General features: G+C 40.5%; 1 protein-coding gene across 7 annotated transcripts in view; it reads left to right on the top strand.

Moving 5' to 3' along the window:
• The window catches only part of AUH (AU RNA binding methylglutaconyl-CoA hydratase), a 179,156-nt gene extending 156,661 nt beyond the window's left edge, over positions 1–22,495 (top strand). For 4 of the 7 annotated variants that reach the window (XM_079109297.1, XM_079109299.1, XM_079109294.1 and 1 more), the window contains 5 exons: positions 10,218–10,405; positions 13,226–13,276; positions 14,588–14,635; positions 17,632–19,712; positions 21,867–22,495. In XM_079109297.1, the coding sequence (XP_078965423.1) occupies positions 10,218–10,405; positions 13,226–13,276; positions 14,588–14,635; positions 17,632–17,709 (365 nt within the window). In that variant the 3' untranslated portion in view covers positions 17,710–19,712; positions 21,867–22,495. Of the gene's footprint in view, positions 1–9,215; positions 9,262–10,217; positions 10,406–13,225; positions 13,279–14,587; positions 14,636–17,631; positions 19,713–21,866 lie in introns of those variants that run through there. The other 3 variants (XM_079109298.1, XM_079109295.1, XM_079109296.1) reach the window with 3 other exon arrangements.
• The last annotated feature ends 392 nt before the right edge of the window (positions 22,496–22,887 follow it).

Here is a 22,887-nt window from a genome sequence, read left to right as displayed (position 1 = left end):
AAATCACAAATTTTAAATGCCTGAGGGTATTAAGGAGCATTTACCTTGAGTTTCATAAATGTAAAAAATATAGTTCAGGTCATCAATCTTTTACTTCTGTAAACTGATCATAGTGTAGGAAAGTAGGGCAGTAAATTTTTACCAGGCAAGTTTTCTAAAGATAAAATTTCAGTAGAAATGGGTGATTCAAATCTTGTATTTGTATAGCTATTCAAGGAAGCCCCTTTAAACAAATGGTTTTGGGAGTACTTTATACAATGTACAAAATGGATCAAAGACCTTAATGTAAAAGTAAAAACTATAAAACTCTTCAGAAGGAAACCTAGGCAGAGACCTTTTTGACATTGGATATGGCAGTAATTTCTGGGCTGTGAACAAATGCACAACCAAAGAAAAACTAGGTAAACGGGACTTCATTAAAAGTACCCAAAACTTTTGTGCATCAGACGCTGTCAGCAGAGTAATGGGCAACCATGGAATGGGAGAAATGATTTGCAAATCCTACAGCTGATAAACAATTAATGTCCAGAATATATAAAGGGTTCCTACAACTCAACAAACAAAACTCAACACAAAAATGGACAAAGAACTTTAACTATTTCTTCACAGGAGATATAGAGATGACCAATAAGCACATTAGATGTTCAACATTATTTTCAATGAGGTACTGTGTCACACACGTTAGGATGGCTATTATCAAAAAGATATAGAAAGTAGAGGCAGAGTGAGATGGCAGCTGAGGAAGGTCCTTCAGTGATTGTCTCCCCACAAATACTCCAATTTGAACAACTATTTACTCATTGAACAACCTCCACAAGAGCCTGAGGAAGCTAGGTGAGAGACCATACTGCCCCGTTGTAGGATAATAATAAGAAAAGATGTATTGAAAAAGTCAGGAATGAAAGAGTTGCCAGCATTGTCCCTTCTTAAACTCCAGTCTGTGTGGAAGGAGAGACCTCTGGAGTTGGAAGTGGGGAGAGAGGAGTGCCTTAGACATGACTTGCCACAGCGAAACCCAGTGATGGTCAAAGCCTCACAGTCCCTGTGCTGGACTGTGCCTGTGGACTGAGCTTAGTCAGGTACTGACTGCCTCCACCACCCCTTCCCCATAGGCAGCAGAGATGGGAACAAAACATCACATGCTGGAAAGCAGGACATGAAAACCAGCACAGGACTGCCTTGGAGCTCAGTTGTAGAGCTGCCTTAGTGAGACCCAGGACCAAGCATAAATCAAAGGCCCTTCTACCCCATATTGGAGAATCAGGCAAGAGATCTGCAGGCTGATAAGACAGACACAAGTTTTGTCTGCTTCATTGCCATCCGTGGAGTGGGCTAGGGCCACACTCCCTACTCACTGACTACACAGATCCTTACAGTTATGAAAATCAGTTACAACTCAGCATTAGCCTTCATGGCCAAGAAAATGTCTCTACCACCCTTTTCCCAACCTTGGGCAGCATAACCGTTCTTAGTCCAGTGTTTGTAGATGGAACTGTAGACCTGCCCCGCTGCCAGGCAGCGGTCAGCACCATTATGGGACAGACTTGTATTTCAGTCTGCATCACCAACAACTGTGGCATGGGCCTCAATTTACTGAGACTGTTGTTCCTTTTGGTGCAATCCATCTTAGTGTCAGTTTGGGTGCCCAAGGAACTGCCTTCATCTGCATTTCCTCCACCTTGGGCAACATAGCATAGCATGGAGCTAGAAGTCCATTCAGTGAGCATAGGACTTTGCCTTGAAGCTCAGTGCCAGTCTGCTCAAACCTAATTCTGTATAGATACTAATGACCCCTACCCCCAGGCCTCTAGAACATCCCTGCTTAGGTCAACATGTGGTCCTAGTCTATCAGCATCACCTGAAGCTGCTTGCTACAATCTAGAGCCATGAGTCTACCTTAGTAGTTGTATTAGTCAGTTTTTCATTGCTGTGATCAGAATACCTGAGAAAAATAAACCAGAGGAGAAAAGAGTTATTTTGATTTACAATTTCAGAGGTCTCAGTCCATGGTTGGCCAACGACACTGCAGACACATGGTAAAAAGGCATGGCAAAGGAAAGCTTCTCAGCTTGTGACACCTGGGAAGAAGAGAGATGGGGAGGGAGGAAAGGAGAGGGAGAATGCGAAGAAGAGGAAGAAAGGAGGAGGAAGAAGAGAGAGAAGGAGGGAGAGAGAGAGAGAAAACACACAAACGTGTGAGGAAGGGAGGAAGGGACCAGGCAGAGATATAGTCCCCCAGTCATACCCTAGTATCTACTTCCTCTAGCAGGCCCCGCCTACCTACAATTATCACCCAGTAGTCCATTTCAATTATTAATTCATCAGATGGATTAATTCCAGTGAGGTTAAAACCCTCACTATTCAGGCACTTTACCTCTGAACATTGGGCTGTATTATCTAACACCTGAATCTTGGGGGCAACATTCCAGATCCTAATCATAGCACAGTAAGCAGCCCATGCAGTGTGACCCTTGATTCTACCTGGTACTGTATAGTCTCAGGAGGATGTGGACTCAGGAAGTGACACCACATTGTAGTATTTGTGGCCATGGGTGTGACATAGGACCCTGGAGCTGTAGCCTACAAAGTGGTTCTTTCCAGAGTCAGGTGGAATTCCAGAGTTCCTGACCACAGGCCAGTGTGGATGATGAATTTCGGCCTAACCAGGGCCCAGGGAGAGACTTGCAGAGACAAACTACCCCTTTCAGATACTTAGAATTCATTCACAACAATACACTGCAGATTTGGATAAACCTGGGATTGGATCACCCTCTAGTGCAGAAACAGTGACAGCATACCAACAGCAGACTCACAGTGAACCTAGACTCAGGATGCCATCTAGTGCTGAAATATGAAAGTGATTTCAGGCTTAGAGGAAATAAGCAGCCTGCTCAAATTTCTGGAAAGATAGACATGAACAAAGCCATGTTAGAAAAACCTGAATCCTTCAATGAGGTATTAAATCTAAATGCCTAATTTTTCAATACCCAGAAGACATCATACACCAACAAGCATCAAGAACTTTCAGGGAACCATGTCCTTACATAAGAGTCAAAATAAGGCTCAAGAAATGAACCTGATAGTAAACAGCATGGGCAAACTCAAATGGAGAACTTTAAATAGCTGTCTAAGTAAATTCAGCCTCAGAGAACACAAAGAAATTATTCAGTGTTTTTTAACAGAGAAACTTTGCAGAGAGATAGGAGCAGTTTTTTAAAAGAACTAAACAATTCCTTAAGTTGAAAAATATACTGACAAAATTAAAAACAAAGTAGAAGGCATCAGTAGCAGAATAGATGAAACAGAAGAAAGAATTAACTCAAAGACAGGCTATTTGAAAGTACACAATTGGGCATAGAATAGGGGACAGAAAACCCCCAAATCAACAACCCAGGCCCCAGGTAGGAGCAACCAGAGGGAGACTCAGGGTTCATTCCTGGGCATCTACTCATACATCAGAAACAGAAGTCCCAGAACCAAAAAAAAAAAAAAGCACACATATGAAAGTGAAAGGAGAATCCATCTCAAATGATGCATAAGTCGAAGCCCTCTGAAAACACAAGGAAATGGGCAAACAAATCTCCCCCTAAAATAGTCACAGTTCCCCAACAGATAAACTCACAGATATGGAAGTGGATGAAATTCCAGAAGATTATTAAAATGTTCTGTGAACTAAAAGAAGATCTAAGGAATGAATTAAGAGAGCAAACAGGAGATTAAAGAGCATTTCAATAAAGTAGAAGAGAGATTGAAATCAATCAGAACTCCTAGAAATGAAAGACACAATGAAGCGAATTAAAAATCCACTAGAAAGAATCACCAACAGATCAGATTGTACTATATTTTCACTTTGTTACTTAATGTTTTATTGTCAATATTTCAGAATAGCTTGTTATAACCAAAGGATGTTTTTTATAAGCCTCATAGTAACTATAAAGCAACAATCTGTAATAATCAAACCAAAACTCATATGCAAGAAAGCCTACTACTAGGGAAAATCACTTAACCATACAAAGGGAGACTGTAAAAAAAAAGGAGAAAATAAAGCAACTCAATAAAATTACGGCTGTGAGGGAGGTAACAATGAGTGTAACAATTAGGGCTTGGGCATTGGTGTGCAACAGAAAACATGTTACAAAGTGGCTTAAGTAAGACCTCATTTAGTGATGATTCCCTTACTTGTAAATGAATTAAATTCTCCAGTTAAAAGACATAGAGTAATTGAATGGATAAAACCAAGAACTATCTGTTGCCTATGAGAGACTCATTTCACATGAGTAAGCACATGTGTAGAAGGGATTGAATTCTGTGCAGATGGAACATCCAACAGAAAGCAAAAAGTAGCCAGATTTTATATCAAAAACAGTAAAAAGATGTGTGTTCTCAACAGCACATGAACTTCTCCAGGATAGATCATAGGATAGGCCCACAAAATAAGACTGAACAAATTCTTAAAAATTGAAATTATATTGGGTGTTTTTTTTTTTTTTTTTTTAATGCAGTGCAATACACTGGAAATCAGTAATAACAAGGAAAACTTTGGAAACTATATATATGTAAGAATTAATTCACTCTTGGCCAACCAGTGGATTAAGGCAAAAATCAAGGGTATTTAAACATTTCTTCAAATAAAAATGGAAACACAACATACCAAAACCTGTAGGATACAACAAAGGCAGTTCTCAGTGGAAAGCATCTAGTCATCAGTGCCAATGCCAAGGAAAAGCAGAGGGGGCTGGGGATATATCTCAGTTGGTAGAGAGCTTGCCTAGCATTCACAAGAACCAGCCAAGCCCAGATTAGTGTTGGGAAAGAAGTAATGAAGACCAGAGCACAAATAAATGAAATAGAGACTCAAATAAAATGTGTAGATTAATGAAACAAAGAGCTGTTCTTCAGAAATATAAAGAAAATTGACAAACCCTTAGACTAAGAAAAAGAAGACTCAAATCAGAAATGAAAATGTAAACATCATAACCGATACCACAGAAATGTTAAAGATTATTGTGAACAGCTGTATGCCAGCACACTTGATAACTTAGAAGAAATGGAGAAATTCCTGGACACATACACCTTAACCAGGATTGAGTCCTGAATAGAAAATCTGAAGAGACCAATAGTAAGTAATGAGATTGGACCAGTAATAAAAAGTCTCCTGGTAAAGAAAGCCCAGAACCTTGATGGCTTCACTCTTGAGTTCTGTCAGATATTTAAGTAAGAATAATATTGATTCTTCTTAGATTATTCCCAAAAAATTGAAGAGGAAGGAATTTTGGGGAGCTCATTCTACCAGACCTCCGTTACCCTGACACCAAAACCAAACAAGAACAGAACCAAAAAGGAAAGCTACAAGCCAGTCTCCTTGATGAACACAGATGCAGAAATGCTCACAAAATACTAACAAACCCCATCCAGCAGCAGTTACAAAGGTTATTCACCATGACCAGGTGGGATTCATCTGAGGGAGCAAGCAGGGCTCACGGATGCAAATCAATAAGCATGCTGCAGCGTGCCAACAGAGCGAAGGACAAAGCTCTGTGGTCATCTCAATGGGTGCAGAGAGATGCCAGAAAGGCAGCTGATAAAAGTCAACATCCTTTCATGATGGAAACTCTGAACAAATTAAGCAGAGAAGAAACATACCTCAGCCTAACAAAGGCCATAGATAATAAGCCAGCAGCTAACCTAATACTGACCAGGGAATAACAGAAAGCTTTTTCTCTAAGTTCTAGCACAAGACGAGACACTTGCAGTACTTCTGTTTAACATAGTACTGGAAGTCCTAGCCAGAGCAGTTGGCAACAGAAAGAAATGATGGTCATATAAGTTGGAAAGAAGAAATCCTATTTTCATTGTGCAGATGATATGGATCTTATATATAGAAAACTCCAAAGACTCTAGACTATTAGAACTAATAAATTAATTTAGCAGCATTTCATGTATACAAAATCCACATGCAAAAATCAGTTAGTTTTTATACCTCAATAGCAAATTATCTGAACTATAAATCAAGGAAACAGTCCCATTTATAACAAATACCTAGGAATAAATTTGTATGTAACCACGCATACACACAAAAAAATAGTCAAAGCCATTTTGAGCAAAAAGAACAAAGGAGGCATCCCACTACCTGACTTCAGAATATACTATAAAACTGGAATAATCAAAAGAACATGTTATAACAGACACACAGCAGTAGAACAGAATAGGCCAAAAGTAAACCACACATCTACAGCCAACTGGTTTTCAACAGAGATGTTCAGGATAGGCATTGGAGACAGGACAGTCTTTTCAGTAAGTGGTGCTGGGGAAATTGGATATCCACATACAGAAGACAAACTGTCTCTTACCAGTTACAAAAATCAACTCACAATAGTTTAAAGACTTAAATGTGAAACCTGAAACAGGAAGTATGAGAAGAAAATATAGAGAAGATGCTTCAGGATTTTGAGATTGCCAAGACTCCTCAAATCAGGAAACAAAACAAAAGTAGAAAAATGGGATTATACCAAACTGAAAAGCTGATGCTCAGCAAAAGAAATGGTCAGAATAAAGAGACAGCCTACAGAATGGAAGACCATATTTGCAAATTATATTGCCAATAAGGAATTAATATCCAGACTATATAAGGAACTAAAAAAAACAAAAAAAACCAACAACAACAAAAAAAAAACCTCAGTAGCAAAAACCAAATAATGCAATTATTTAAATGAACAACAAACCCAAGTAAGCATCTTTCAAAAGACCTGCAGAAGTCCAACAGGTATATGAAGAAATACCCAACATCACTCATCTGAAAAGTGTAAATCCAAACTACAGTGAGATACCATCTCCAGTGAGAATGACTCTTTTCAAAAAGACAAAGGGTAAGTGTTGGTGATCATGTTGAAAAAAGGCAGCCTTGCACACACACTGTTGGTGGGAATGTCGATTAGTACAACCATCATGAAAACCAGTACAGAGATTCTTCAAAAAATTAAAGATAGGAAGTATTGTAAGAATCCAGGAGTTCCCCCTCTGGGGATGTATCTAAAAGAAATGAAGTCAGTATGATGAAGAGGTGTCTGCACTCTCATATTTATCACAGCAGTATTCACAATAGCCAAGAAATGGAAACATCCTAAGTGTCTGTGAACTTGGGAATGGATAAAGAAGTGGAACATATATGCCATTGAATACTGTTCATCCCTCCCCCACCAGAAAACAATGAAATCCTGTTATTTGTGACAACATGGAAAGAACTGCCAATCGTTATATGAACTCAAGTAAAACTGGCACAGAAAGACAAGTACTGCATGATCCACTCGTAAAATCTAAACCAACAGTCTGATAGAGATTGAGAACATAATGGTGGTTACTGAAAGCTGGAAACAGAAGAGGAGAGAGAAAGATGGGGAAAGGTTGGTCAGTTAGCATAAGTTACAATTAGATAGGAGCAGAGTTCCAGTGTGCTATTGAAGGATGATTATAGATAACAGTTGTGTATTGTGCATGTCAAAAAGCTAACAGAAAGGAGGTTGAATGAGACAAATGTGTTTCACCTAGTATCAGTATTATAAAATTTATGCATGTAGAGAAATATCACATGGGACCCCATAAATATGTGACTATATATGTTTTTATGTTTTGATTCAAATAAATTTATATTATAAAACTACTATATTGGTGGGGGCAACCCAAGTGTCTATCAATGGATAAATGGAAACAAAATTTGGCATATGCATATGGAATGTTTTTCAGCCTTAAAAAGGGATGAAAATTCTGACATGCTATAACACTGGTGAACCTTAAGGACATTATTCTAGGTGAAATTATGTAGTCACAAAAGACACTGTGTGGATCTATTTATATGACAAGGAGATGGCTTGTGATGTCACCCAGAAAGGGCAAGTCTTGTCCAAGTGTTGGTTGGTGAGCCAATGTGATATTCTGTCCTCAGTGAGTCAGAAAGCTCCCTTAGCACCAACCTCTCACCTCCTCCACCCCAACTCCACAGACTGTTGTGTGGTGCATCTGCCTCATGGAGCTGAGCAGCGAGCTGTATGCCGTTCATCTGAAGGGGATGGTTTTTCATAATGTTAGTTTCCATCTACGTAACTGCCATTTTGAAGTCTTTGCAAAATTCTAATTCCTGGAGAATGATAGTATGAAAGGACAGGTATGATGAATGGGTGTAAGCTTTGTGAATTTTGAAAATGTTGAGGTTCAGTTGGCTAAAATGTGACTTTGAACAAGGAGGGTTGCATTTGTTAATTGTGACCAGTCTGCATTCAACTTTCTCAGAACCCAGAAGCAATCATTTTTTAACATGCTTCACTATGAATACTATATCATCAAAATTTTCATCAGCTGCATGAGTAAATATAGTTATCTGCGTTATTTTGTTTGTATCTGTGTCCTAATCAGCTGCTATTGAAAATACCATATGTAACTTGTCTTTACTTTGCAGTTTGCCCATTAGTTCCCAGATCTACCTTTGCTATGCTGAGCAGCATCACTTTTTACAGTTTAAAATTGGCAAAGCTTTGTTCTTTACAGACATATTTTCTGCTATATTTTACACAAGTACTATGTCTTAGCTGCCTGGGAAGTTTAAACACTTAATAATAAGTGCATTTTACAGAAGCATCACTTAGTTTTATTTTAAAACAGTCTATAAGTGCCAATCCTATACTGGTTTATTTAGCTTTTTTTTTAATTACTCATATTTCCTAAATACTAGTCATGGTTCTTAATATAGTTTGAGAACAGCATGTTAAGCTCTATACGGTCAATCATTTGTTGAACATGTAAGAACATACTTCATTACTGAAGGCAAACTTGCCTTCCCCCCACCCCTTAAAGCAAAGCTAGGGATCAAACCCCAGGCCTCTGAGCTGCACTCCCAACCCCAAATATGCCTTCTTGAAACTTGTGGTCTTTATTTATTTATTTATTTTCACTAGTTTTCATAGGGATGCAAATAGAAAATGATTTCACTTTCCTCTTAAAGGAAAGCAGTGGTGGAGGCTGTGGGACATGACACCAAAAAGGGTCAGCCATAGTAGACTTTCAACTGGAAATTGGTTGTTCTGAATAAAATCACACTACAGTTTTTGAGTGTTGGTGACTGTTGTGGGGAGGAAGAGTTTGAACTTTTGTGGACCCAGTGAAGCCAAGTGAGCTTGCATGGACAGTGGGCCGTCCATTTACTTTTCTTCCTCTAACCTTGGCAGTCATCTGCTCCTCTGCCTCTTGGCCACATGAGCCCTGGACAGCCCAGCAGCCATTTTAAGGGTAAGACATAGGCAAATCCTACTGTTAGAGCAGTTTCATATTCTTATCAGTAGAAATGGAGGCTACACCTAAATTATGTCCAACCTTCTGTTTAATGAGATCCTGGCCTCTTTATCAAGAGCCATTATAGTGAATAGATAGAAAGAAGGAATGAATTAGCCAGTCTTTAACAAAACAGGCCTCTTCTGCTGCAGAACAACTCTCACCTCACTTTACCCTGAATCATGCCAGTGTTCTACTGCATGCCTTGGAGTTGAAGAGGTGTTCAGCTCACAAAGTCTCCAAAGTAGTTAAGTGGCAAAGTCAAATCTAGAGGCATGGTTCTGACCCCATGCAGTGGATTTCCCAACACCTTGTGACGTCCTGGTGAGAGCATCTCCAAAAGAGGAGGAGCCAACCGGGCAGTGGGCTTGCCTGAGAAAGTGGACAGTGCAGGGCAAAGCTGCCCTTCACAAGTAGCTCTCTGGTTTTACTTCTACTCAATTAGAATGAGTTTGTAATTCATTCACCATAAAGAAGTCCTTAAAAATATGTGAGGTGAATTCCTCAGAATTTGCTAAGCTGAAAGGTAACTGCCAATCTTGACAAAACTCTGCACCCAGGACAGTATTGTTTGTCCCCTCTTCTTCCACTTATGGTTATGACATAGTAGTTATTATGGGTTGGATTCAGGAACACACCAGCAGTGTTTGAGGTACAAAGTCACTCAGTGATGATGTAAAATTCTCAAGCTCTTTGGTGGTATTATTAATTGAATAAACAAGACATTAGATTCTGTTTTGAAGTAGCTTTCCAGTGCCTAATTTTGATTTACAAACTTCTGCCCTGGTTTATTTGTGGAAATGAGTGAACAAATTAAGCACCAATGTTAAAATGAAGCTCCAATGCTAAAATGTAAAGGTGTCTAATGATGGCCTCCTTTCTTCTCTTACACCCTTCAGGGGGAACTCAGCGATTACCTCGTGCCATCGGGATGTCCCTGGCCAAGGAGCTCATCTTCTCTGCACGAGTGCTTGATGGCCAAGAAGCCAAAGCAGTGGGCTTGATCAGCCACGTCCTGGAGCAGAACCAGGAGGGGGATGCTGCCTACAGAAAGGCCCTGGAGCTGGCAAGGGAGTTTCTACCTCAGGTACTGCTGACTGGAGTTCCCTGCGCCTCAGTTCAGATGATGTCTAGCTCATAGACTAAGACAGCAGTCACCTCACACACCCACTGTGTCCTTGGCAGACTTTCCAGTTTAACATTTCTGGTTTTACAGCGATGATGTTAAGATCCTCAAAATTAAAATTGAAATTAAAATTTGAAGATGATCCAAGGGTGATACTGTGACCACACTTTGATTATATTTCACATGAGCAGCGTTTGGCACCTGTGGCACCACTTCCTACCACATTGTTTTGTTTACCAGCTGAGTGCCCCTCTACGTTGTGCCCCTGGGAGAGAGGGCAGCGGGTGGGCTGTTACACTGGACCACCCCCAAGTCAAAACACATGGAGGTACACAGCTTCCTTCTAAGAAGGAGACTGATCTGTTATGTCTAACTGGGCTTTCACTGTGATGGCTTTGTTTAGGTGAGCTGCTCGAGAAGCTGCAGTTTTACGTATTGTGTTTCTTTTTCTGATCATTCCGGTACTTCTTTGAGGCTTTAATGCATGTTGCATATCCTCACAAGTACACTTAAAAAATCTGGAGCACACATGCAGTTATTTGAGTGTGACTGTACGTGAGAAACATTCATAACAGTGCAATAATGTTCCTTTTTAAGGGATTTCTTTTCTGTCACTCAGGTATATTTTTTCAAATATTCCTTTGGTCTGAAATCACAGATTAAAGGATTTAAACTTAAGAGGAAAAATCTCTTTTTGCTGTGTAAGTGATTAGTCATAATCTTTTTATCCCTCATGGAGCTTGAAGTTTTATAGCTCCTCTAACCAACCATTTCTGGAGTCAAAATAAGTTCTTCTCTAAACTAGGTTTACTTACCTCAAACAGGATTTATAACCTGTTTGGGATCATTGATCCTTTTAGGACTGTCATGAAGTCGCTCTTCAAAACAGTGATGTACCCCCCACATCTGTCCAGGGTTCCGCCGTTTCAGAAGGTTCTCGTCACCTCAGCACATGAGAGCTGCTCTCAGACCTTGGTTCTGCCCTACTCTGATGTGCTGCTCATCTCCGGAGCTGCACACAGGGCCACACTGTAGAACTGGCTTCTACAGCCACATTTGGGTATTGATGCTGCTGTGGTCCTTCTTAATTTAACTTGTAAGCTATGGACTCCCTAAAGGAAAAGCCCTTCTATAACTTACTCCCTGTGTGAGGTGACACTGAGCCTTTTACTCAGTAGATGCTAGGTGCTATTGAACTGATGGAGAGAGAGCAAACAAAAAGATTTTACTGCTGTCAAAAGAGACTTTCATTATAACCTTGGTATTTCCCCAAAATATTAGGGAATTATCTACCTAAAGACAGATTAAAGGTACAAGTGTCAGGGAAAGTAATAGTTTAAACATTAGTTTAATGGCTTTGCTTGGCTTGAAATCCTATGACCAGAGTATATTTAAATTGAAACGGAGGGGTATGTCCAAGAAAGGTCTGATTCTGATTATTTGTGGAGCTGCATGACCTGAATATGTGGCTCTGTGCTCCAGAGCTCCACGTAGGAGGCTCATGAACTCCTTCGTTTCCAGCTTGCGTTTTCTCCCATGAACCTCAGAGCAATTAATGCGTCACTGTCCACATCCTCCTGCCTGAGAACAGGTGGCACCCTGTGCTTCCTTCTCTCCTGCTGCTGATCTGACAGTGAGCCAGACTTCATCACCACCTTGGGCAGGCTGCTTTACCTTTTATCTGAAGGGCACTCCTCTAAGAACATTAATGGTTAAAATTAAATTTTCTCCAAGTCAAACAAGTGTATTAAAAGGATGGCGAATGACTTGTGACGTGAAAAATATATGTACAGTTCACAAAGCAAGTTTGAATGAAGTGATCTTTAGTTTTACATTTGTACCTTGTAACAGTGATCACTCTCCAAATATGAAAAGCTTCTATAAAGTTAGTATTTCTGAAGAATTTAGATAGGTCACATTGATTTTAGAAACCCTAGATAAGAATAAATGGCATTTCTAATGCATTCATCCATTCATTTATTAGAGTTTTTCGCTGTACCTGTTTTTTGGAACCTGCTTTGCATTTTATTCAAAAGGCCATTCAATTCAAAATAAGCTATCAAATTCACATGTATTACCTATAAAGCAATATTTTATAAATTCAAAACAAGATTGAAGAACTAAATTCCATCTGGGGGAGCATAACTTTCATAGGATGGTTTGGTAAGAGTTTGGCTTCCAGAAAACACAAGTCATGTTGTCCTTCTCACAGAAGGTGCCCAGTTCTTCTCTGGTGACCCAGGCACACCCATGCAGCCTTGGAGCCCTGCTCAGAGGCTGTGTCTGTCATAATCCACCATCCCTACAGTTAGTTGTACATGCTAAGGGAGGAGAGATACGGAGCCATGTCTGGATGTGGGGACACTGACCCTGCCCCAAGTGGCAGCAGGCTGGTCTTCAGCCCTAATTTCAGTCACAACTGCTAGTTAGTGTGGTATCAAACCAGAGACTTCCTTTTTCTTTCCCCTACTTAACCTCTACGGAGAGTGTTGAAGAACACTAAGCTTTCAGCTAGACGTCACTGCCTGCTGCCTTCAGGGATCTGGAGCTTGCCCTACCAGAATACTGTGGCTTCTAAATAACTTGCTGATGCAACACAAATGTTATAGTTGCTGTTTAATTAAGACCTTGCAAAGCTCAGAAAAGAAATTTTCCATCTAGTGGCTCATAACTGTTGTTGGCCATGCCATGGATCCAGCAATGGGAATTTCTGAATTTTACCAAGGTGTACAACATAATTTGCATAAAAAGTAATTAAAATTTGTTTAATATGAATTTTAGGGACCTGTTGCAATGAGAGTGGCAAAACTAGCAATTAATCAAGGAATGGAGGTAAGTTCCTAAATGCTCGTTTATTGTTAAAATGAATTGTGGAGATTTAATCTAAATGAACCATGTTTAGAATTTTGAAGGTTTTTTTTTTGTGTGTTTTGTTTTTTGGTAATAAGGATTGAACCCAGGGCACTTAACCACTGAGCTATGCCCCAGCCCTTTTCTATTTTTATTTTGAGACAGGGTCTTGCCAGGTTGCCCAGGCTGGCCTAGAACTTGTGATCCTTGTGCCTCAGCCTCCCTGGTTGCTGGGATTACAGGCCTGTGCCACTGCACCTAACTTCTACATTATTGTTCAGTGTTACAAAGGTTCTGAGGTTGCTTTTGGCTACGTCATTGACTTCATTCTGCTGTGGTTATTGCTGAGTTAGTATTATAATCACAGGATTCAGAATTTTGCTGATTCTCTGCAGCTCATGGTATGATTGTTATTTTTGCCACTGAATTAATTAGACAGATTCATTGACTAGTAGTAGTTCATTGAAAACCAAAGTAAAAAGGCATTCTGTGCCTCTGAGCATCAGTGTCACACTGTGAAACACCTTCCGAGCAGAAGTCCCGGCTCTCAGCTCTCTCCACCTCTGACTTTTCAGTGTGTCTTCTGTAGGGTGACCTGGGCTGCCCCAGGGACGCGGCTCCAGAGTGGGGGCCTGAGCTGTGGGGAGGGGCCCAGGAGGAGCAGTGCAGGCACTCATGCACTTGGGACTTCCAATGACAGATAGTATATTTTGGTTAACATACAGGAATTTTGAAAGAAGGTGCTTCTCCCTTGCAGGCACAGGAGTCACTTTATCACCTTTGGCTTTATGTTAGTAAAAAAGACTGAATTGTTAGCAATAAATGCAGTTTTGTAAATTTGCAAGTACTTGATTGGGTTATTCAGTGCTTTCATAATAGTGTCAGTATTAATAGCAAACACCTTACATAACCCTTACTATGTGTCAGGCTTTCTGTGTATCTGTTAGGTGTTTTATGAAGTCTTTGCCGGGATTAACTCATTTAATAATTCTCACAGTACCACCCTTTCTTCAATTTGGTGAATACTATGATTTGCCGCTTATTCCGACTCCTCTCTGAAGCACAGAGAGGTTAAGTAACCCCCAAGTTACTCAGCTCCCAAGTTGTAGTGTCAGGATTTGAATCCAGGAAGCCTGATCTCAGGTCTGTCCTACTGATCATATTACTGATTGGTGGCACTATATCAAGAGATTCTGTTCTTTTGGGATAGGGCTATTTAATTTGATTTTATATTGAATATATCATATTTTACAAAGTTATTTCTGTTGAAATGAATTGTGTTTTCATCCTCAGGTTGACTTAGTAACAGGATTAGCCATAGAAGAAGCATGTTATGCTCAGGTATGTAATATAATCATAAATTCAGTAAGAACGCACCCTTCCCAATTATGTTTACCTTCTGGGTATTGCAAATGAAGTATGTATCACTCAGCAAGATTTCCTTTATTCTCTTTCCACAATCATACAAATTGGTTGAAATTAGTTTTTTCTTCTATTACCAACTCCTACTACTGCTTCTGCTCAACAGACTTCAAGACTCTTGTCTCCACGATTTAGAAAACTTGGAGTAACTCGTTAGTACAGCTCGTGCTGTTGCTTTCTAGCTGGGCGTACTTGGCCTTCTCTGGCTGTGGCCTTTGCTTCACACTCGAGTCAGGGAGGTGGCGGATGGCAGTGGGCGTGTGCCTCCCATGCAGCCACCATGTGTGAGATTCACTGGCTTCTCAAGTTCTGAGCCTCCTTTCTTGCCCACTGAAAGTTCACTAATGAAATAATAGTTTTCTTTTTTATATACAGATTAATAGTTCTGTCAAAGAGGGAAATGTTTTTTTCTTTCTTCTTTTTCCCTAAAAGATATAACTTTAAGGGCATCTAAAAAGCAAGAGTTTTATTCTACCTTTCCTGAGAGTCCCATTAAAGTGTGGTAGAGGTGTAAATAGGAGCAGTATCTAGAGTGTTGCTCTGTGTCTGTTCTGCATATATAAGTGAGCTGCGGTTGATGAGTAATTCCCATGAATGAAGTAAATCTTCAGTGTCACATATACATGGATATATATGTACGTACCTGTATATAAAGCATGTTTGACCTAACATTTAAAGAAGAAATACCACTTCTGTAATCTCTCCCAGAAAATAGATGTGAAAGGTACAATGCTGACCTGTTCAGTGAGGGTAGAGTTATCCCAACACCTAACCCGGAGGAAGACATCGCAAGAGAAGAAAAGGATCTACAAGTGTCCCTCATGAGTTGGCCAAAACAAATGAAATTTATTCATATATGCAAGGCTTGTTCAACATACAAAAATCTATTAGTGTAATGCATTATATCAACAGGCTAAAGAAGAAAGAATTTTGTATGATCATATCAGTTAGAGCTCAAGAAACATTTGACAGAATTCAGTACCCATTCATGGTAAAAACTCTGAGCAAACTATGAATAGAGTGGAACTTTTTCAACTTGATAAGAATATCTACAGAAAACTCACTGACATGGTACTTAATGATCAGGAACCAGGCAAGGGATGCCCCCCACACACACTATTATGCCTTTTCAATATCTTATTGGGGGTCTTAGCTAAATGCAATGAAAGAGAAAAAGAATAAAAGATGTACATATTGAGAAGAAAAAACTAAAACTCTTCACAGATGACATGATTGTCTAAGTAGGAAATCCCAAAGACCCATCCAAACAAATTCCTCATAAGCAGTTAACAGCAAAATGCCACAATACAAAGTTAATATCCAAAAGTTGGTTGCTTCCCTATATAGCAGCAGTGAAGAATTGGAATTCAAAAAAGTAACATATAAGATCTATAGGAATAAAACTAAAAATCCCTGCAGAAAGAGGCCAAGATCCAAATAAATAGAAGAACAATCCATGTTCATAGTTAGGAAGATTCAATTGTTAAAATGTTAGTTCTTCCCAATTTAATCTATAAGCTTAATGCAATCCCAATGAAATTCCCAACAAATTACATTGTGGATATTGACAAAGTATTCTAGAGTTCATTTGTGAAGTCCAAACATACAAAATAACCAGCACAGTATTGCCAGAGAACAAAGCTGGAAGACTGGCATTACCTGGCTTCAAGACTCAGCAGTGAGCTACAGTAATCTCGACGTTGTGGCATTGGTGGAAGAACAAATGGTGGACAAGGAACAGAATTGAGTGCCAGTAGTAGACCCATGTGAATGTAGCCAGCTGACGTTTTGACAGAGGAGCAGAGGCAGGTCAGTGGAGAGGGACATTTTGAAGACAAGTGGCACAGAAACATCTGGAAGTTCACAGGACAGGAACAAGTCCAGACAATAACCTTGCACTTCTCACAAAATTCAGTTCAAAGTGAATTAGAACCCTTAACATGAAATAAGAAACTCACACTTGCAGAAGATGATTTAACAGAAAAGCTCTGTGGGTTTGGCAATGACTTTTTAGCCACAACACCAAAAAGCACAATCCATGAAAGAAAAAAAATTGACATTTGATTTTGTTAACAACCTGCTCAGTGAAAGACACTGCTAAAGAATGGGAGGTACAGACTGGGAGAAAAATCTTTGGTTGTTTATCCAAATAAGTTGAAATTTTATGTCCACCCAAAACCCTGCACACCAAGCTTTATTTATAATTGCCAAAACTTAGGAGCAGTCAAGATGTAAGCCTTTAGGAGGTCAATGGATAGACTAATACATCTAGTAGTGGAATATTATACAGCAGTAAAAAGACAGGAGCTATCAAACAGTGAGATGATGTAAAGGGGCCTTTAATGCATATTACCTTGTGAAAGAATTCCTTCTACAAAGGCTGTTCTGTGATTCCAATTCAGTGACAAAGCAAACCTGTAGAGGCAGTTTTGACTGACAGGTTAGAGATGAGTAGGCAGAGGATGTTTATAGCAGTGAAACTTCTATATAGTACTGTCATGGTGAATATGTGACGTTGCACTTGTTAAAACCCATAGAAAATGCAACACAAGATGAACGCTAACGGAAACTGAACTTTAGTTTTAATGTGTCAGTATTGGTTCATCACTGTGACAGGTGTAACACACTAATGACAGGAGGAAACTGGGGCGCAGCTTTAGGAGCTCTGCTTTCTTGGGTTTTTGTGTAAACCTAAGCTGCTCTAAAAAAAAATCTTTTAATTTTATAAATCCATAGGGAAAAAACTTATTTGAAGTAATTAAAGTCAATGTGGTCACACAATCCGAATTGTTCAAATGACTAGTAGTTTTCAAAATTTTGAAATGAGCTTCTGACTAGTTTTCTTAGATACTGCCTGATACATTTTTACTGTTGTGTTTTTCATTTTTGGTATAAATTTTTTTTTTTTTTCGTAGACCATTCCAACAAAAGACAGACTTGAAGGTCTTCTTGCTTTTAAAGAGAAAAGGCCCCCTCGCTATAAAGGAGAGTAGAAGAAACAGAAGTTCTAACGATGCCAGTGTAATAAAGGTACTTCTGGAAGTGTCTTTCAGATTCACTCTGATGCCTCAGCACATGGAATCTCATGACCAAAGTGAAGAGCGAGTTCCTCTGTGTAGTGTGTCGAGCATCTGGAATGAACCAGAACGTGTGTACTCCATGCCAATGTGTATCATGTTACATGCATTCAGATTTATAAAGCAAGTAGCATATATTGTCAAAAAACAGATTAAAAATTAGGTATATGTTTTTATTCCTGCATATGAGGCTTTCCGTTCTTAATTTTTTTAATGTGAATAATTTATATATTGCACATTCTAGGGAATAATATTGATTGTATGTCTACTGTACTCCATTAAGAAAATAAAATTATTTCTGTATACCAAAAATGTGAAATCATACCAAATAAAGTTTGTAAGTGATTATGCACATAGGAACAGATACCCGCATACATCTCAACCTGATAAATGAACTGACAGATATTCTGAGTGAAAACTACCTAATATAAATAAAATCAGTGAAAAGAAAACTTGGGAACTATTCTTACCCCATCCTTTTTCACCTGACTAAATCATCATGTGTGGACTTTAGAAGAAACTTTCCCATGCCAATTCTACCTGCTGACCTCCTGACATTGTCAAGGAACACACTGTTGGTAGTGGAGAGTTAGTCCAGTTAGGGACCAGGCCAACGAGCTGTGAAGCCCACAGGAGGCTGGTGCTCCTGTGCTTTTAAGACTGCCTCCCACCAAGTACACCCAGCCCTCTGGTGAAAAAAGGCCTGGAAGTTGATAAAGGAAGGGATAAATGGTGTACCCTGGGGTGGACCTCAGAAATGGTGTGGGCGATGGATTGGGTGAGGTGGAGACTACCCTCTGCTTCCTTGCCCCAGCAAATCGCATCTGGTTTCTATAAGGGAAGGAGTTGGACACGCAGCCCTTTCTCCTAAACGGGCAGATCATGCCTTCCTACTGTAGCGGGGCAAGTAGGGTAAAACATTCATAAAAGGAGAGAGGCCCAGGGGCATCTGAGTGGCTGGGACCAGGCCTGGGAAAGCAGCGTAGATGGCAGGTATTCAGGGAACTGTGGACCATGTTAGAATGCTAATAACTTGAGAGAGAGCTTTTCTTGGCATTCATTTTGTCAAGCCGGACTTCCTTGGGGAGAGGTTCTCAGTTCTGAGCCTGGTCGTGCTGGAGACAAGCCTTCATTTTATCTGTCAGCTGGGAGGGGTCCCTGTCCAGGAGCACCGCAGCAGGCTTCCACTTGCCCTCCGAATGCATCCCAGGCCTCTCTGCTTCCTCCTGAGGAGACTGGAGAAGGAGGTACCTTTACATCCTCTTCCGAGGGACACCATTGCTGTTAGAAGGCATCCAGACTTAATTCTTAGAATCCTGAAACTTTTAATATTTAATTTGGGAACTTGAACCCTCCGTCTCAGTTCTGAAATTCTTGAAGTGGCAGAGATGGACAGCTGTCTTTGCTGACACGTGTGCCAAGGTGAGGGCCGCTTTCTTATCACCTGAGGTGCTGAGAGTGCAGATTTCAGACGATAGCTCCGTTGATCAGAGTAAATATAGAAGGAGCTTATTAAAATTCATGTTCGGCCCTCTGGTGACTGTATCTGGTGGCATGCACACTTGTTTACTGATAAAACTTGCTGAGCTTGTTTCATGCATGATAATTTGCACATAAAGTGGTAGTGCTTGTTCTCAGAGTGCTTTAAAAGGTTTCAGGGCCATTTGGTCTTGTCCGTGACTTGCTAAAATGCCACTTCTATTTTAACTGAGCAGGAAGTAATTATGTTAATGGGAAAAGGCTTATTAAGAGTGTGCTGAGTGACTTGTCTGTCCGGCTTGGATTCACAGGCCAGGCTGCTAGTGCTGACTGAGCACCGTTTAGCTTCCCAACATGTTCTGATTGAGTCACTGGGGTGTATATGAATGTCAAGTCCTATAGTGAAATCAGCAAGATGAAAGTGTCTGTCCAGTCCTCATGTGAGCATTCACCTATCTTGATTTTCTTTTCACAGAACTAACAAGAGGTTGGGGAGGGGCAGCTGCTTGGACTGGTCTGTGAACCGCAATGCTTGTCCTCCAGCCTGGAGTGTCTGTGTTTCTCTGAACTATATCAGCTGTAAAGCATGCTGGAAATACTATGGATTTGTCCCTATGTCTAGATTAGGTTAAGGGGTTGGGGGCAGGGAGTGAGAAGAATGAAGGAACTTTAGATTATGTAGAAGGAGATGAGAGGGAGTAGGGTATGAAAAATGGTGGACTGAGATAGACATCATTACCCTATGTACATATATGATTGCACAAATGGTATGAATCTGTACCGTGCACAACCATAGAAACAAAATGATGTACCCCATTTGTGTACAATGAATCAAAATGCAGTCTAGTAAATAAATGAATAATTAGGAAAAAAAAATAAAGCTCAGAAGAGGAGGAAGATTGATCAGGCACAATTATAATTAAGGGGATGAAAGCCCAATAAAGAGGAAACGCGTTTTACTTTGCTTTACCTCTGAGCATGAGGTCTAGTGGTTCTGAAATAGTTTAGCACTGGCTAATTTTTAACTTACTTAGGACAGAAAAAAAAAAAATCTCCAAGGGACTGAACTTCTGAGGCAAGAGACGAGTTCTAATGATGGCTAAGAGTTGGACTTTCTGTGATTCATTTCTGTAACTTAAAAGATCACATCAAGTTTGTGTTTGTTCTCTTTAATAATAGATCTGGTTTTCCCATCAATGAAATCCCCCCTTTTAGCTATCAAAAAAACTTGTCACAAGTGTCACTTTTCCATCAGCATTTAGGAGAGGGCTCTGTATGTGGGCCATAGTAGTGAAGTGTCGATTCTTGAACGCAGTACTTAAAAAAATTCATATTTCGTATGGGCTTGTCCCTGGCTGGGTATTGACCTTCTTCCTCACTTGACCTCAATTTTCACTCATAGTGACAGGCTCCACATTTGCTCTTGTTTGGGGTCCAAAGATCCTGGCAGGCTGGCATGTTTCAACAATCAGGCTGTCCTAGTTAAATGTTAACTGATATCATGTCACTATTTACTGAACTTTATCAGAATGCCAAGATTATTTTTCCCATAATATATTAAAGAGTAACTACACATGATATATATGTGTCACAAAAGAAGAAAGACAACATTTCAAAGTTACTTAGTTACTAATATTTTGATGAAAGCCACTTATCTGCATTCATGAAGCAGAACAGGAATTGTGATTTGGGCTACTTTGAGAAGTGGAAAAGTGGTGGATTTAAACCCTCTGCTCAAAAATATCTGCATCTCAGGCCCTAAAACTCACTCTTTCAAATGCCTTTGAATTTTTCTTCATCCTTTGCTTTGGGAACCGCCAACATTTCAGCTACCCCCAGAAGGCATAGCAGCTAATCTTCAAACAACTTGTTGGACGGTACTTGTTTTTCAAGATAATTCTAGGCTAGAGAGCTGGGTGCCTGATGGGTAAAATAAAGAACCCCAAGGACAGACGTCACACCCCAGGTGTCAGGACCAGCCCTGGAATATTCATCCATGCAAACGTTCTCAGGAGGCTTGGAGAAAAGATGTCCACTTGGTGAATGGACCATTCCCTGGGGACTTGAGCTCACAGTAATGTCAGCTCTTTTTTAAAGTTTGAATGTACCAGTCTTGGGTGACGGTTGTACCTCTGTGGTAGAGCACTTGCTTAGCACGCGGGAGGACCTGGGTTTCACCCCTGGCAACACACACCCACAAAAACCAGTATTATATAGTACATCTCGGGACGTTTTGCGAGAGCACTGAACGTACCCTGTGACTGAGGTGAGCAGGCGAGGCTAGGTATTGTCATTGCAGTAATGCCTGCATTCGTAGGTAGTCTTCCTCCACCTTCGTGACCCCCAGAAGGGTCTACACTGCAGTTCTTCCCGTGGCATGGGGAGGGGACCACACCTGATTCCAATCCCACAGCAGGGCTGGGATGGAGACAAGGATTGAACTTGGAGCTAATTACATTTTTTACTGTTGAACTTGAAAGCAGTCATTGCAGAGAGACCCAGTTGGACTGGGTGTGGTCTATATAAAAATGCTTTCTAATTTGTGTGGTCTTATACAGATGAGCTCATGATACTTCATTTGTTTCGTATTTCAGAAGAGACCTGTTGGGATAAGGATGTGGGTTTTACAGCCATAGCTTTTCAGAGACACGCCTGAGCACCTGGGGCATTCATCCTGGAAAAGAGACATCTAGGGAAGCATGGTGGCCGCCATCAGTGGAACTGGGATCACTTCCTAGTTTGAACATTGGATCTTCGGAGGCTACAATGAGGGCAAGAGGAAGATAAACCACTGTCTGTCCTTCGCGACTGTGCGGTTGTCCAGACACAAGAGATGAGGAGTGTGTGTATCATGGCTGGAGAGCAAAAGCTAATCAAGACTTTGACAGGTCCAGAAGCTGCTCCTGGCCTCTAGAGTGGGAGGCAGAAAGTGGGCCATCACAGGGCAGGCCTGCAGCTGTGGGAGCTGGCGGGCTGGAACGAGAGGATGGCTCTCCTGCAGTGTGTGCTGGCTTGCCTGCCTTCAGCACTGAGGCAGACTCAGTGGATGTGACAGATGGTCACTGGTCCCAGACAAAGAAAACAGGTGCATGCCAAGATGCAGCAGGTAGTTAGCTACCTTGGCCCTTGGGATGATCCAGTTTTAGAAATTTTAGTTTTAAAAAAAAAAAAAAATCATGATGCTTGAGTGTCATAGTACCAGTTTCAGGGACCAGGGTAGATGGATTGGCCTGGAAAAAGATGTCATTTTCTCATCACCCTGTTGGGTTTCATGTGGTTGTCTTGCCTTCCCTGACAGAGAGGAGATGATGGAGGACTCCATCCCCTGAAGTGAGCCCTGTCCACGCAGAGAGCAGGTCTGACTGAGTGTCTGCAAAATCACACTGTCATTGAGTTGTAGCTCAGGACAACATACTTTAAGTGATGATGTTCACACAAAGGAAAGGGTTTCAGAGAAATTTGAAAATTGGCAAGTGCCCTCTCTCGACCTTTTCAAAAATAGTCTGAGTCACTTTCACTTTCAGCCTCTGAACCATGTTGAATGAATCCTTTGTGCAGTTTACAGAAAGTGAGGAAGTGTTTGGCAATCGAGATAAGTTCAACCTCCGAATAGCC

The sequence above is a fragment of the Sciurus vulgaris genome (genome assembly GCF_902686455.1).
Source record: "Sciurus vulgaris genome assembly, chromosome: 13".
NCBI classification, from domain to species: Eukaryota; Metazoa; Chordata; class Mammalia; order Rodentia; family Sciuridae; genus Sciurus; species Sciurus vulgaris.
This window is presented reverse-complemented; position numbering and strand designations above follow the sequence as displayed.